Raw genomic sequence first — 16444 nt, 5'->3', positions numbered from 1 at the left:
ACTATATTAAACCTCTTCTCTTCACAACTTCATTTCTTCTGCTCTCTGCTTGAGCTAAACCTGGAATGTGGAAACGCTTCCTGGAACCCAGACTTTCCATGAGCTCTTATAGACTAATCCTTCTGCAATCTTCTGGATTTCTTGTTTAGCCTTTCCCCAGCTTCATGATTGGGCTTTAGCTTTCTCACAGGAGCTTAACTGATCTTGCCATACTAATGTAATTCTCTCTGTTTCCAGAGCACCTTCCTGTCTGATCTATATTCCAGATTTCCCTCTTTTCTTAATCCTGAGTGCTTTGGAGCAAAACTCTCAAACTTGCCTTTGCATGCTGCTTCACAGTAATTCCTTTTCTTTTTCCTGTTTCTTTTCATATCTAAGGATGTGGGGAGGGAAATGGCATTGGGAGGGGGATAAAAACGAGGGATTTTCTTGTGTGAATCATTTGGCTAAAACTCATCTTTTTTAAGGTCCTCATAATTACCAGATGTTTCTGCTGGCCTCTGGTGTTCATAATTATTGTAAAGATCTCTGACTGGTCTGGTAATGAAAATCTGTGGGCTGCTACACTTAACATAATATTAGCAACACTTACAGTTATGCTGTACAGGTGGCAAGGTTGGATGAACAATCAGCCTTCTGCTACTAGGCAAATCAAATGGCTCATCAGCTATCTCTAGCAGAGGTTATGTGAGGCTCTGGAATCATAATATTACTGAGCAAGGTTTATTCTTGGATAATAGGCCCTGAAAAATGCCATACATTGTGCAAGTCGGGCAAGGAAGAATTTAGATGGGTCATGTTCTCATGGCACAAAACTACTTGACAGATAAAGCTCCTGTTAATCCTCTTTTCTTTTTGTTCTTACCCCCAACATTTTGTTTCTAAAAATGTGAGAAAACTTCAAATATGCCTGTTTTCCTTCTGGAGAGATTCTACATTTTGACAGCTGGCTATATGTGGCACACCATGTTTTTAGAGCGCTTTATTATAAGGTTTTGGGTTCGTACAATATAATTCTATTGGGATTTCCCTACATCTGCAAGGCAGTGGCTTCTAGATGAATACCAAGGAGAGGAGTGGAAAGGGAGGACTATCCACTATTTGTCAAGGATATCTTAACTATGTCACCTGAAAAAAGTTTGAGTTTCTATTCCGGTTCCATTAAAGACAGCTCCAGCTTTGGAGATACAGAAAATTCTGTGACAATTCTTTTTCATGGAACCATTTAAGGTACCAGCTGGGTAGGAATTTTGCTTTCTTGTCTTTAGTTATTTTTTAAATTTTTTTTTTAATTTACAAAATATATGCAAAGACAGTTTTCAACATTCTCCCTTATAAAATCTTGTGCTCCAAATTTTTCTTCCTTCTTCTCCCCCCTCTCCTAGACAACAAGTAATCTAATATAGGTGAAACATGTTCAATTCTTCTATAAATATTTTCACATTTATCATGCTGTACAAGAAAAATCAAATCAAAAAGGGAAAAAAAGGAAAAAGGGGGAAAAAGCAAGCAAACAGCAACAAAAAAGGTAAAACTAGTATGTTGTGATCCACATTCAGTTTCCATAATTCTCTTTCTGGATGGATCTGGCTCTCTCCATCACAAGTCTATTGGAATTGGTCTGAATTACCTCATTCATAAGAGATGCTCATCACGTAATCTTGTTGCTATGTACTATGTTCTCCCGGTTCTACTTCACTTAGTAGAACTTAGTATCTTCTCTTAGTATCAGTTCATGGAAGTCTTTCCAATCTTTCTGAAATCATCTTTCTTTTACAGTTTCTTTTACAGCAACAATATTCCATAGCATTCATATAATTTATTCAGCCATTCCCCATCTGATGGACATAGTATAATTATTTTCAAAGATAAAATTTGATGGTGCTAACTCCAGTCATCTTCTTTGACGGTGGTCACAGAAGTAAAGAATGTAATGGCCTACTGATCTCTTTGTATTCTCTTTTATCTTATTTTCTGAACATCCAAATACCCATTGTTTTCTAATGTACCTTTCTTGCTTATTCTATGAAGTATGTGCTCTGTGCCTGAAAAAGAATAATTTATTTTTGTAAAAATATATTGGAAATAACTTCAGAGGTGACCTTGATGAGAGTTAGGAAAGGAGGAACCCCTTTTTGGGTCAGTGCAAGGATAGTCCCGTCACAGCACAGAGTCCCCTGTAAAGGAATTTACAGACCCGAAAACCTAGATTGATAAAAAGGGTTTATTGTAGGGGTTTGGAAGTAAAGTTTAGTTAGTAAAGTTGAGGGTAGAGATAAAAGGGCACTGGAACAGGTCCAGTGGGCAGACACCCTTGATATGACGGGCATAAGGATGCCATGCTTAGGACTTCTGCAAAACATGGACTCCAGGGTTGCCCCTTTTATAATGGGGGCTCCTGGTGCTCTTGAAGGTGGGTAGAGTCCCAGACTCCTGGCGGGTTTTTAACCAGGGTCAGCACTGAATAGAATTCAATGAGTTTTCAGATAAGGAAGAAACTGTTTGTGGGGGTTGGGAAAACTCAAGTTAGCTCAGATCCAGTGGGGGCTGGGGAAAGCCCGGATATCATTGGAATTCAAAAAGGAATCTTAAAGGGACCTCATCCTCAAGAAAATATATGGAGCAACTTCACTTGGACAAAGAGAAGTCTATCACTCTGAATCTTAGAGTTGCAAGATATTCAATGACTATCTGAACACAAATTCTTTCTATAACACTCCTAACCTAGTAAGCATTCTGCCTCTGCTTAAAGGATGGATGATCAGTGATGCAAAACTCAGTGACTAAGGAAACAGTTCCTTTCTTCTTTTAGACAACCTTAATTCTTAGTTTTATAGAGATGATCTTTGTCTCTCCACCACTACCTCCCCTCCACTGTTGTTGATTTTTTTTCTCTGGGACCAAATAGTATGAATCTAATTTCTCTTTCATATGATGATTCTTTAGATACTTAGAAGACAATGATTATCTCCACTCAAACTTCATCTTCTATTCCACAGGTTAATCATGACTTTCTCTTTCCTTATTTTTTAATGGATTTCTTCAATTATAAATAAAGGGGAAAAGTTAAAGTGTAGGGTATGTTTGTGGTCCAGGATAAATGTATTTCAAGGAATTTGGTGTAGAAATGAAGAACTTTAAGGAGATTTGGAGAAAGCTGTTATTTTTTTCTTCTTTATAACAGAATTCTCCCTCCCCCCCTTTTATGACAGCTTTTTTTTTTTTTTTAACCTGACAGGTCGGGATTCTTTCCTGCAGACTCTTTGTGGTGGATCCCAGTGGGGGATAGAGCCACAAGGAGCATTGATAGATATAATAATGAAAGAGAACACAGAAGGGAAACAGTAGCCCAAAATGCATACCTAGCAATCCCCCTACTGGGTCATTGTATGCCTTCATTAGGGGGCATTTGCCAGCCTAAGAACTGCCTCCCACAATGTTAGACTCCCTATGCTGAAAACATGGTTTTCAGCCTTTCTTTACATGATGACCAAGCTGCTCCCTCCTGTGAGTGGTACACACTGTGTGCACAACTAGCTGGGTGATTTCCCCAAAGACGGTTTCATTTATCTGCTCAATCTTCCATGAGAAGCAAAGGAGCAAGAAGGGAAAGCAGGGTCCAGAGAATTGAGAGTTAACATTTGCTCTCTTATTGTTTTATAGGTTCTATTATGTCCACTCATTGTTGTAAAGGCTGTCACTGCCAAGCACCAAGAGGCATAAACTTTACCTCAAAGATGGTTTTGTGTATAAATGGGTGCATGTGTCTGTGTGCATGTGTTTGTCTGTGAGAGAGAAACAGAGACTGAAACAAAAAGAAAGGTATGATTGATAGAAGCTTGTCTCAACCAATGGTTTTTCTTTCCAAATATGTGTTTATAGGAATTTCATTTTATTTTGAAGGTTTTTGTTTGCTTTTTTTTTTCTTTTTGGTTTATGAGTTTATAATATATATAACTATAGCTTATAGTTCTAGAGAAGAAACTCCCTTTACCAATGTACCAATTCAATCCATTATGCCATTCACTCTGTAGGGCAAATTTAAAATCTAACTTGTTCAGTGTACATGGAATAATGGTAGACTTGATCAATAGTTTTTCTCAGAAACAGATATGGAATCTATGCTCTTATAAATTTTGAGTTCATATAATTTAAAAATGATTCTCAGCTTCAGACCTGAGCAAGAAACATGAAGATGGATCCAAAGACATTTATGGCATTATTTGATTAGAAATCCTCATGGTCCCTAAAGAGTGGATCTTCCATAGAATGGATAAATAATGAATACGTAGAATCAGAGACTATTAGTTTTAGAAAGAGAGAGCTAAAGATCATTTCATCCAATCTATACCTGAGAAGGAATCCCTTCCATAATTTTCCCTGACATGTGGGCATCCAATTTCCAACTGAAATTTGGTTACTGGGAGTTCTCTAGTCCTCTTACAGAAGCCCATTCCACTTTTAGACAATTCTATTAAAATCATTTTCCCCTTATATTGACTTTTAAGATCTTTATTATTCCTAGTTCTACATACTGTAGCAAACAAAACAAGTTTATTCAGTCTTGCACATGACAATCTTTAAACTAGTTAAAGACAATTATCATGTACCCTCTAAATTTCCTCTTTTCTAGATTATAAACACTGACAATTTCTTTAGCTGCATTACAAATGACATGGTTGATAGTCTTCTCAACATCCTATTGCCCTCTTCTGGATATAATCCACCTTGTCAGAATCTTTCTTAAAATGAATGTGCAAAACAGAGCAAAATCTCTCTCAGAATACAATAGTACTATCACCTCCCTTATTATAGACACGATGCTTCTATTAATGAAGCCTTCAATTGAATTAGATTTTGATTGTCATGTCACGTAGTTGTCTCTTACTAAATTTATAATTTTAAATAAAACTCCCAGATCTTTTTTGTGTGTGAACTGTTGTATAGAAATTTTATCTCTACCATGTGTAGTTATTTTTAAATATCTAACTATAAGACATTAAATTTATCCAAACCAAATTTAATTTTAGTAAATTTGATCCATTTAATGGTATCCATATTTTTAAAGATCATGGCTCTGTTATTCAATAGATTAGTTATTTTTCCAGCTTTTTGTCATTTACAGATTTCATAGATATGTCAGTTATTTCTTCATCCTATTCACTGACAAGAAGAAGGTCATGGAGATGATCTACTAGATATATCTTTTAGGCAATATTAAACACCACTGTTTAGTGCTAGTCTTTTAACCATTTCAGAATTCTCCTAACTATAACCTTGCCCACAAAGATACAGTGAAAATTATTATGCCAGTGCCCCTCATCTGTCATTGTTCATTCATTTCAGCCATGTCTGTCTATTTGTGACCTCTTTTGGGATTTTCTTGGCAAATTGAAGTGGTTTGACATTTCCTTCTTCAGTTCATTTTATAGGTGAGGAACTGAGGCAAACAGGGTTAAGTGACTTGCCAAGAGTCACACTGGTAGTGATTACCGAAAGCCAGATTTCAACTCAGGTCTTCCTAATTCTAGGCCTGGTGCTTTACCTGTTGTATTATATATAATGTGCCATATCCTGATCTAACAGTCTAGTAACTCTGTTTTTAAAAAAGCATTCATTCTGATACAGCCTGTTTTTGAAGAATACATGCTATCTCTTATTGATCATTGCTTTTTTCTCAGAGTGTTTAGAAGCCAACCTTTTAATACATTCTATAAGTTTGCTTAGAATTTTTCAGGTTTACCAGATAAAAGTATGAAGAATTCTCTCTTTCTGTCTTTCTGTCTCTCTCCCTCTTTGTCTGTCTGTCTGTCTCTCTCTGTCTCTATGTATATTTCTCTGTTTCTCTCTCTCTCAGTCTCTGTATCTCGCTTTATCTCTCTCTTTCACTAATTCTCACCCTCTCTCTCCTTTTGAAAATCATTTTTCCATATTCTGATTATTGGAACACATTTTTAACATTTTCTTATTTTAAATGAACTTCGATTCCCTGTTAAAACAGTTTTTTGGGGGGCCATATTTTTCAATCAGATGATTTCACTTTTTGGGAAGAATAAAGAACCAAAATAAAAATTGAGCAGTGGTACCTTCTCTCTATTTTCTATCATTATCATCCCATCTACTCTAAGAAGTAGTTATATCCAAAAATCCATATATGGAAAGGAGCTTAAATGCAATATAGTGCTACTTTAAGTGTACAGTAATCTCCTCTATAACTCTTGAAAATTAGATTCTTTTTTGCTGTTTTTTTTCCTTTTGCCTCTACCTGAGTTTAGCAAAACAATAACAGGAACAATCCCTTTTGTTTGTTGTGAGTAGCATTTATTTTAAGTCTAGCTCATTCTAGTCTTTAGCCATTTGTAAAGATTACAGAACAGTGACTTTTTTTTTTTTTTTGAAGTCTTCATCCATTGGCTTCCTTAGTTTTCATATGCTGTAAATTTCTTTTTTAAAAAACATAAAGCTCTTTAGATAGCATCTACTTTCCTGCCTCGTTTGAATCATTTGCATCATTGGGATTTTATTCTTCAGCCAATATCATCCATCTTAAACCAACCTTTTTTTTTTTCTTTTGCAGAATTCTAGGCCTTCAGATATTTTTTTTCTTTTTTTTTAGTTATCTTTATTTAAAAAAAATTTTTTTACAAAATTTTTTATGCATAGGTAATTTTTCAGCATTGATAATTGCAAAACTTTTTGTTCCAAATTTTCTCCTCCTTTCCCCCATCCCCTCCACCTGATGGCAGGTTGACCAATACATGTTAAATACAAGTTAAATACAATATATGTATACATGTCCAAGAAGTTATTTTACTATACAAAAAGAATCGGACTTTGAAACAGTGTACAATTAGCCTGTGAAGGAAATCAAAAATACGGGCAGACAAAAATAGAGGGATTGGAAATTCTATGTAGTGGTTCATAGTCATCTCCTAGAGTTATTTCACTGAGTATAGCTGGTTCAGTTCATTACTGCTCAATTGGAACTGATTTGGTTCATCTCTTTGTTGAAGAGGACCTCATTCATCAAATTTGATCATCATATAGTATTGTTGTTGAAATATATAATGATCTCTTGATCTTGCCCATTTCACTCAGCATCAGTTCATGTAAGTCCACTACAAAGAGGGCTGCCACAAACATTCTTGAATCTATAGGTCCCTTTCTCTTCTTTAAAATATCTTTGGGATATAAGCCCAGTAGTAAGGCTACTGGATCAAAGGGTATGCACAGTTTGATTTCTTTTAAATTAGAGTCAATTCGATATATATTTTGGAAATGAGGCCTTTATCGGAACCTTTGACTGTAAAAATGTTTTCCCAGTTTATTGCTTCCCTTCTAATCTTGTCTGCATTAGTTTTGTTTGTACAAAAACTTTTCAATTTGATATACAAAATTTTCTATTTTGTGATCAATAATGATCTCTAGTTCTTCTTTGTTCATAAATCCCTTCCTCTTCCACAGGTCTGAGAGGTAAACTATCCTATGCTCTTCTAATTTAGTTATAATCTCATTCTTTTTTTTTTTTTTTTGTTTTTTTTTTAATTTTTTTTATTATATATATATATATATATATATTTTTTTTTTTTTTATAATATTATCCCTTGTATTCATTTTTCCAAATTACCCCCCCTCTCTTTATTCCCTCCCCCCGATGACAGGCAATCCCATACATTTTACATGTGTTACAATATAGTCTAGGTACAATACATGTGTGTGAATATCATTTTCTTGTTGCACAATAAACATTAGAATCCGAAGGTACATGCAACCTGGGCAGACAGATATTAGTGCTAACAATTTACATTCACTTCCCAGTGTTTCTTCTCTGGGTGTAGCTACCTCTGTCCATCATTGATCAACTGGAAGTGAGTTGGATCTTCTTTATGTTGAAGATTTCCACTTCCATCAGAATACATCCTCATACAGTATTGTTGTTGAAGTGTACAGCGATCTTCTGGTTCTGCTCATTTCACTCAGCATCAGTTGATTTAAGTCTCTCCAACCCTCTCTGTATTCCTCCTGCTGGTCATTTCTTACAGAGCAATAATATTCCATAACCTTCATATACCACAATTTACCCAACCATTCTTCAACTGATGGACATCCATTCATCTTCCAGTTTCTAGCTACAACAAAAAGAGCTGCCACAAACATTTTGGCACATATATGTCTCTTTCCGCTCTTTAGTATTTCTTTGGGATATAATACCAGTAGTAGCGCTGCTGGGTCAAAGGGTATGCACAGTTTGATAACTTTTTGGGCATAATTCCAGATTGCTCTCCAGAATGGCTGGATTCTTTCACAACTCCACCAGCAATGTATTAGTGTCCCAATTTCCCCACATCCCCTCCAACATTTATCATTATTTGTTCCTGTCATCTTAGCCAATCTGACAGGTGTGTAGTGGTATCTCAGAGTGGTCTTAATTTGCATTTCTCTGATCAGTAGTGATTTGGAATAGGCCTTCAGATATTAATCTTTTCCCTGAATTCTTTTAAATCCATTCTCTGTAAAAGAGAATATATTCTAATTCTAAGATGACTTGGTCAACTTTTTTCTCAAAATTTTCTTCACCTATACGTCAGCAAATTGTTTCCTTTTGCTTATAGCAATTCTCTTAGCTTCTTCTTTTTAGAATCTGCAAAGTAGACTTATTTTGGTAGAATAGAGTTTGCCCAAAGCTACAATGGATACATGCTTTAATTTACAAAAATCTAATATATGATCATTAAAACTTACTTTGCAAAGATGCAGGAAGATGTGTATGGTTATACTATAAATGGATTTCACTAAAAGTTTTATGGCAGTACTTCTTTAAATATAAGAACCTGAGCTATTCAAATACTAAGAGCCACTTTGAGGATTAATCAGAATTGAAAATTACTACATCACCAAAACTATAATACAAGTCAAATAGGGTTTGATTTATGGGCAACACTTCCAGAAAATATCTTTGGCTATGTGGCATAGGAGGTAGAAGACTGACCTCAGTTCAGATCGTACTTCTTATACATAAAACCCGTGTGATCATGGACAAGTCACTGAATAGTTTTACTCAATAGTTCTTTAAGCATATACATTACAGAAAAACTAATCATCTTTTTTGGAGTATTTCCAAACTGGTAGTTCCCCATAGCACTGAATCCACAGGTCCACATAAAATTAGTTGCCTACTGGGGCAATAAGGCTCTATAATTATAGGAACTTTGTGAAAAACTCTTCATGCTGCTCTTTTTTGCAGAATGGTAAACCAGAGAAAGTGCCAGAGAGAAAAGCAGAGGCAGATATATTGTGATAGAAAGAACACTAAATTTCCATTGTAAGTTCCTCGAGGGCAGGGGCTGTTTTTTGCTTCTCTTTCTGAACTCAGCACTTGGCACAGTACCTGGCACCATAGTAAGTGCTTAATGAATATTTGCTAATAGATCAATTGATGATTTGTGGTCCATTCAACCATTTAATAGCTGTGTTAAACTGGGTAATTGGACCTTAATATTTTCATTTGTAAAATGAGGATAATGATCTTTTTTTTCTTTACTACTTATCACATATTGATACTGTGATTGTCAAATGGGATTATTATTATATATTGATTTCAAGAAAAAACATCTCCAATTGCCAAATCCTTGGTTCATGTACTATCTCAAATAAGACTCTTGATTAGCACAAGGCCAGTATTCCTTGCTGGATATGGAGTTTCCCCCCAAAAATTGAGAGTTTATTATATGGATTAAAGTTAGAAGTGAAGTCATAATGACAGAACCACTGGTCCACAGCTTGAAAAGTCTCCAAGTTAGTCCCTCAGATATGCAGATTGGTCTGGCCAACATTAACCAGAGCCCATGTCCCAGATGCTGATACCAGTAGGGCTCTCATCTTGTACATTCCTTCAATATGCTTTTGGGATATTCAGTTTATTCTGATATAATAAGGAGGAAGATATTATCTGAACAGCTTAGCCTGATTCACTGAGTAAGAAATTATTTGAGTATATTTTCTCAGAATGATAAAAGTATATGTTCATGATATGTCCATGAGCATCTTTGGTACAACAGCTGAAGTAGTTGACAAGTTTGTTTCTGAGTGGTGCGCGTGGGTGTGTGTGGGTGTGTGTGAAGGAGACAGGAGGAAGAAAGGATCAGAGAATCTACACGCAGTCATTTCCCTCCCTTTTTTGATATTCTCTCAATGGGGCATCTGTGGGGTTGAAGGAATTGAAAGTAGTAACTTGGTCTTCTTCAGGCCTAAATTATAACATAAATTATAGTGGCAGCATTTTTGTACCTTGTTTCAAATATATCTTGTGTAATTATAAGAATCTTGACTGTTCTGCTGACTTGGGCCCATTTTCTATCTGGATTAGCCCCTACCTTCCTGTCAGCATTGCTTTCTCCAGATGGAGAAGCAGCCAAATGTTGCTGGTGAAGTCCTGGTGGACTGATCTATGAGAAGGTGATTGACAGAACGTCCTCAGAGGAGACTTTGGCAGCAGCAACAGCAGGAAGACAGATTGGCTTTTTCAACAGGTCTTTCTCTAGACAACAGGTTGGGCAGCTGGGTGGTTAAGTGAACATTTAAGATGGCCTGAATTGTCAGAAATAAAGAGAAAAGTGATGGAGCTATGGGTGGTCTCTGATGTTCATCATTAATTGTTCTGGAGGGTAGGGTTAAAGGCAATCTAGTTCCTTTTTCACCAGATCAACCATACTAAGATTTCAGCAGCCACCAAACCTATGGTAACAGTTTTCTTAAACCCCATGCCTTTAGTTTTCAGGGACAATATATTTCTCAGGAGCAATCCAAGTTAACACAACCAAATCTGATATATCTTCCTTAGATGGAAATTGGAGTTTGGGGTAAAACTAGTTGATTTTAGGGGCCTTATCAGGTATAAATCCTACAATTCTAAGAATTGTGCCCCCAATTCTGGTCAGCCCTTGTAGGACTCATGAGAAGTTATGCTACAGTAGTAGGGGTCATATTTGGGAGTGCTGATGCTCAAGCTTGAGCTCCCAACTCAGATTTGGGTCTGATAGTATTTCCTTTTCCATTTAAATTAGGCTTCTAAAAATATTCTTATGTTCTTCCCACAGCCCCTGGCGCAGTCAGCGAAGTGAACAATGGGACATCAAGGAGAGTTGGTTGCATTTGGCTCTTACCCCTTCTCATCTTGCATCTGTTGCTTAAGTTTTGATGTGAGTGTCACTTCCCCATTGGGGAGCAAGCAGCCTCCACCACCTGCAACCACCAATTCAACAGCAGCAAAAAGAGCATACAAGTTTTTTTTTTTTTTTAAAGAATTAAATGAAATTAAGATAAACCAAGTCTAATGTGATAAAAAAAATCTAAGGGAAAGGGCAACTGGGCATGGGGAGGGAAGGAAATTGCCTTGGAGATATTTAGGCACAACTGCTTCTTTTCTTTAGCCCCAATTTATGAGTGCACACTTGGCTTTGGACCCACCTGCACGCTGCATTGTGTGGCCTCTTTGTTTCCATGGTGGGCAAAGGGTCAGCTGCTCTTCCTATTCTGATGTCCCCCATCCACCACAGAAGACTTCTGAGTTAGCGATCCTAAACTCTACTGGTAGATCCAGATATGCAGACCCAGATGTTCCTATGGAGGACCTCTTCACAGACATTGTGTGTGATGAAAAAGCAAAAGAAAAAAATCTGCAAAACAACCCATTGACAACAATGATCCCGCAAAACACAAGAAGAAATATATGGTTACGTGTTTTTCATTTTACTACATGGACATCATGGATAATAAGGGATTCTGATTCATTATTAATTTTATTAATTATATTTTCTGATATGAACCTAGAACTGTTAGTGCAAAAACAAAAGAAAACTTTAAAAAACATGCAAAAAGAGGTGAAAGAGAAAGTATGTTTATTAAAAATTAAAGATAAATAGTGTTCTTAACTAGGTTTACAAGTGGTGGAGCATAGCACCAGGTATTAGCCAACTGGTGAGGATTCAGCACATCCACCAAAAAGTGATTTAACCAACATCTCTACCAGCGCTACAGATTTCTCATCCTTACTTCAGCGTTTAACGCATACAGTAACTATGCTATCTACAAACTGTTTAGAAATGGAAAGAGTGATCTCCATTGTATGATGAGTTTGTCAGCTATGCTTCTTTTAATGATACATACATATATATATGCATATATAGTATATATGTATATGCATATATATACACATACTTTTTTGTTATTAGAGAATTAGTCATTTTCTTTCTCTGCAGGGTCCTTTCTCAGACATTACTGCATGCTGTATATGGCGTTAGCTGTGTGTTGGTCTTCCTAAGAGATGATAGAGTTTACTGGTAATTGTGTAATCAATTCCTGCCTTTTTTATTTTCTTGGGTTATTTACATGTCGGAGACATTTATAGAAAGTTTTTTAAAAAAGGAAACAAATGAAAAAGAAAACTAACCAGATGCAACATCTCTTTCTGAGTATGGATCTGTGAAGTGAAAGCCATCACAGGTGGCATTTTGTGATTACCTTCTAGGGTACTGACAAGAACCAACCAACAGGTTACAAAAAGAGAGAAAGAAAGAAAAAAAAAAGTAACTTCTTGCTTTAGCCCTGTGTGGGAATGAATCTGTTACACCCTTGTGGCCACTGGAGAATTTAGCTCTCTTGGTTCATTTAATTTAATTTTTATTTCCTTTTTTTTGTGGATGAAATGGAAGAAAAATGACATTTTTAGGTCACCTTTTTTTCTGGGAGCTTGGAAAGCAGAGAAGCCTCTGGGAGGGGTCCTGGATGTGATGAGGGAAGGTGGGATTCGGGGCTGGGGGAGGGAGGGGGTTGTCTCTGACTTGACATTAAAAAGTGTTCCATGTCCCTCTTCAGCTTGGTGTGGTACCTCTTTCTAAAGCTGGGGGAGGGAATCTTAGGGGAGGAAAGAATTTGTAAGATGGGCAAGGGAGGGAAGTGGTATGGATGCTGGCGCATCTGGCATCCTCATAGGTGGGCTTAAAAAGCTTTGGCATGAGGCTCCACTATCAAGAGTGCCAGGAAAGAAACTTGGCAGAGACTCGGTAAGTTGTGGGATTTGTTGGTCTTTATTGATGGTCTGGATGGGAAGGGGCTGCCTAAGCAGTGAGGTAGGTGACAAGGAGCATCCCCCAATGTGTCGCCAGACCTCCCTGGAAAGGAGATCTTTACATCATGGTGCAAGCCAAAAGTGCAGGACAGTGACCAGGCCCACAGGGCCACAATCTCTCTGTGGCTATAGGTATCTATGTAGAGAGGAAGCACAAAAGTCTTCAAATTGGATTTCTTTCTTTTGTTCTAGAATAGCACCCTCCAAAGCAGGGGCTTCCCTCCTCCTAAGGGTATGGATAACCAATTGGGGAATAGATTGATTCCATCCCATCCATCCTGAGAGGGGTCTCTGGTGCCCCTTTACTAGACACCTCTTGCCCTGCACACATACACAACATTATCCATATTATCCATTGGCCTTTTGAGGTTCTACAAAATCCAAACCAGGACACTTCTGAGGCCAGTGTAAAAGATTCTAACACCCACCAGTGCTTTTTTTTCCCTGAAACTACACACACACACACACACACATACACACACACACACACACACACACACACACACACACACACACACTCTTACTTCTGTGGCAGACAAAGTTCCTTCGGTATCTACTTCCTACATTTTGTGGCTGTGGCAGGCATCCCTGGACAGGTTCTACATGACCTTCCTTTCATTTTGATGGTATATAATGAGTCCTGAAGGGTGATGAAGCATGAATGGGTCACAATCTGCAGTAGATGTCATTCATTTATCTTTTCTTCAAAATTCACCCTTACATAAACTTACCTATTATTGTTTTACTGTTGATAGTACCAGCAACATTCTAACCACCTAGCTTCCCCACTTCAGGTCATTCTCGGCTCCTAATACTGTGTGTGTGTGTGTGTGTGTGTGTGTGTGTGTGTGTGTGTGTGTAATTTGTCAAGTCTTATCAATTCTATCTTCATAATATCTCTGAAATGTGAGCCTAGAGACGGCTTTTCACCTTAGAAATTTGTATGTGACGTTGGGTATATAAGTATATAAAATAGATATCCAAATCAAACATTTACTGATAATAAATCATAATTTCACAATCTCCACATTCAGTTTCAAATCTCCACATGAGGTCATAAATGTCAGTATAAGAAGGTGGGTTGATATTCAAAAATTTGTGCTCCTAGATAGAAGGAATGTCACTTCCCTACATAAGAATATCCAATAGCTCCTTATTGATTCTAGTATCGAATATTATTTTACTTTGATGCTATTTCCAAATGTTTTAATATGTTTTGTGTTGTACTTATTTATTAGCATAAAATTAATCAGAGAGTAAGTAAACATGCACATATTACATTCACATTATGTTCTAGGCACTGGGCTAAATGCTGGGGATCCAAAGACATAGTTTCTGCCCTCAGGCTGCTCACAGTCTTCTGAGGGAGACAACATGCAAAAAAATGTTACAGACATAGAATATAAACGTTGTGAATAGGAGACAGTTTCAGAGGGTAGGCCCTAAAAGTGGCAGGGGTGGGTGAGGTTGTGGTAGAGAAGATGAGAAGGGAGGAATAGCCTCAGAAAAGCCACTTCCAAGAATTGGGAATTTGAAGTCTAGCCAGGTAAGCCATCATGGAGTTGAGAAGGAAGAGCACTCCAGTCCTGGGGGACAGACTGTGGAGATGAGAAATAGAATATTGGAATATAAAGGGGTATGAAATATATTTTTAAAAAGAAGAAAAATAGTAGAAGGCTAGGTTGTGAAAGACTTTACAAGCCAAATGGAGGATTTTATATTTGATTTGAGAAGCAATAGGGAGCATCAGGATTTAGTGAATAGGGAAAATAACAAGGCCAAAATTGTGCTTAGGGAGATCTCACACAGAAGTGGAGGTTGGGCTGGAGAGAAATGTGAACTGAAGAAAGAAGACCAATAAGAAGAGTATTATAATAGCCCCAGCATGACATTATGAGGACTTGCACCAGAGTGACTAGTGAATAAACTGAGAGAAGGCAGAAACAACCATACTTGGCAACTGTTTGAATATACAGGATGAGCATGAGGAATGGGAAGTAGCACAGACTTGGATGACTTGGAAGAATGGATACCCTCAACACTAATAGTGATATTAGGGAGAGTTTGGGGGGAAGATACATGAGTTCTACTTTTGATATTTTGAGTTTGAGTTGTCAATGGTGCATTAAAATTAAGGATTCCAAGAAATAATGTTTGATTGGGGGTAAGAAAGAGCTTAGAGATGGATATAGATAGGAATCACCTGCGTAAATATAGCAGCTGAATTCATGGGAGCTGATGAGATCACTTAGTGAGATAGCACTCCTTGGACTGCAGCTTAAGGACTGCTGGCATGGAGGGCACAGAACAGAGCTGTGAGAAATGCACAGAGTTGGTAAGTATGTGGATGTACTGGGTGAAGGTCCAAAAAAGGAGAATGAGAAAGAACAGGCAGTCAGGTAGGAGAACCAGGAAAGAGCAGTGTTGTGAAAATGTTCTCTCCTGATTCTCCTATTACCTGTCTTACCACTCCTTTACAATAAGAAAATAAACATACACAGGAGATTTTCCCCCTCCCCTTTCTGTCTGTCCCTTTCTTTTTGATCTGTCTTCATGTCTTTGTGTGTCTATCTTTGTCTGCCTTTGTCTCTCTGTCTCTGTCTGTCTGTCTCTCCCTATTTCTCTCTGTCTCTGTCTGTATCTCTTTGTCTGTTTTTATGTGTGTATATGTGTGTGGGTCTCTCTGTGTTTACCTGTCTCTCTCCCCTTCACTACCTTGAAATGAGTATGAATTTTTTTAATGGAGACCTCTTTTCTAGAGGTCCCTTTTCCTATACCTCATCCCATTCCAATACTCAAAAAAGCATCTTTTCTTGCTCATACAACAATAGAGCTTATTTCTATTCATTCTTCTCCCCAATCCCAAATGAAAAGGGAAGGGAGTTAAGAATTATTCCAGTCATTTAAAAAAAGAACTCACAAAGCACTAAATTTCTAGGGTTGGCCTCCAGGTATCAAACAATTGAAGATTTATTCATCTCCCTGAGAGTGGGAAATGAGGGCAGTTATAAGTGCTCAAACCTTGGTGTGCCTATGACATAAAATTCAGATCCTGCCTGAGAGGAGACCTTGAGAAACTCAGATATATGCAACTGATAAAGGCTTGTTTTATTCAAGTATCTTCAATAAGTATTAAGTGCCTACTATGAGCCACCTGTTGGGAATACAAAAATGAAAGTCATTGCTTTCAAGGAGCTTATATACTGCTGAATGCTTGACTCTCCATCCCATAAACCACAACCCTGCCCTTGTTCTTGCTTTTCCATTCTTCCAGTGAACCTCCCTTCGAACTAAAAACTAGCTTTAGTCAGATAATCC

The 16444-nt window shown here is 37.3% G+C and overlaps 1 protein-coding gene across 6 annotated transcripts in view; it reads left to right on the top strand.

The window, feature by feature from the left end:
• The window catches only part of NTM (neurotrimin), a 1341553-nt gene extending 1328755 nt beyond the window's left edge, over positions 1 to 12798 (top strand). For 4 of the 6 annotated variants that reach the window (XM_074303778.1, XM_074303781.1, XM_074303780.1 and 1 more), the window contains one exon: positions 11097 to 11323. In XM_074303778.1, coding sequence (XP_074159879.1) covers positions 11097 to 11197 — 101 coding nt within the window. In that variant the 3' untranslated portion in view covers positions 11198 to 11323. Of the gene's footprint in view, positions 1 to 11096; positions 11324 to 11429 lie in introns of those variants that run through there. The other 2 variants (XM_074303779.1, XM_074303784.1) reach the window with 1 other exon arrangement.
• Positions 12799 to 16444: the final 3646 nt, after the last annotated feature.

Source organism: Sminthopsis crassicaudata, chromosome 3, assembly GCF_048593235.1.
Source record: "Sminthopsis crassicaudata isolate SCR6 chromosome 3, ASM4859323v1, whole genome shotgun sequence".
Lineage (NCBI taxonomy): Eukaryota > Metazoa > Chordata > Mammalia > Dasyuromorphia > Dasyuridae > Sminthopsis > Sminthopsis crassicaudata.
This window is presented reverse-complemented; position numbering and strand designations above follow the sequence as displayed.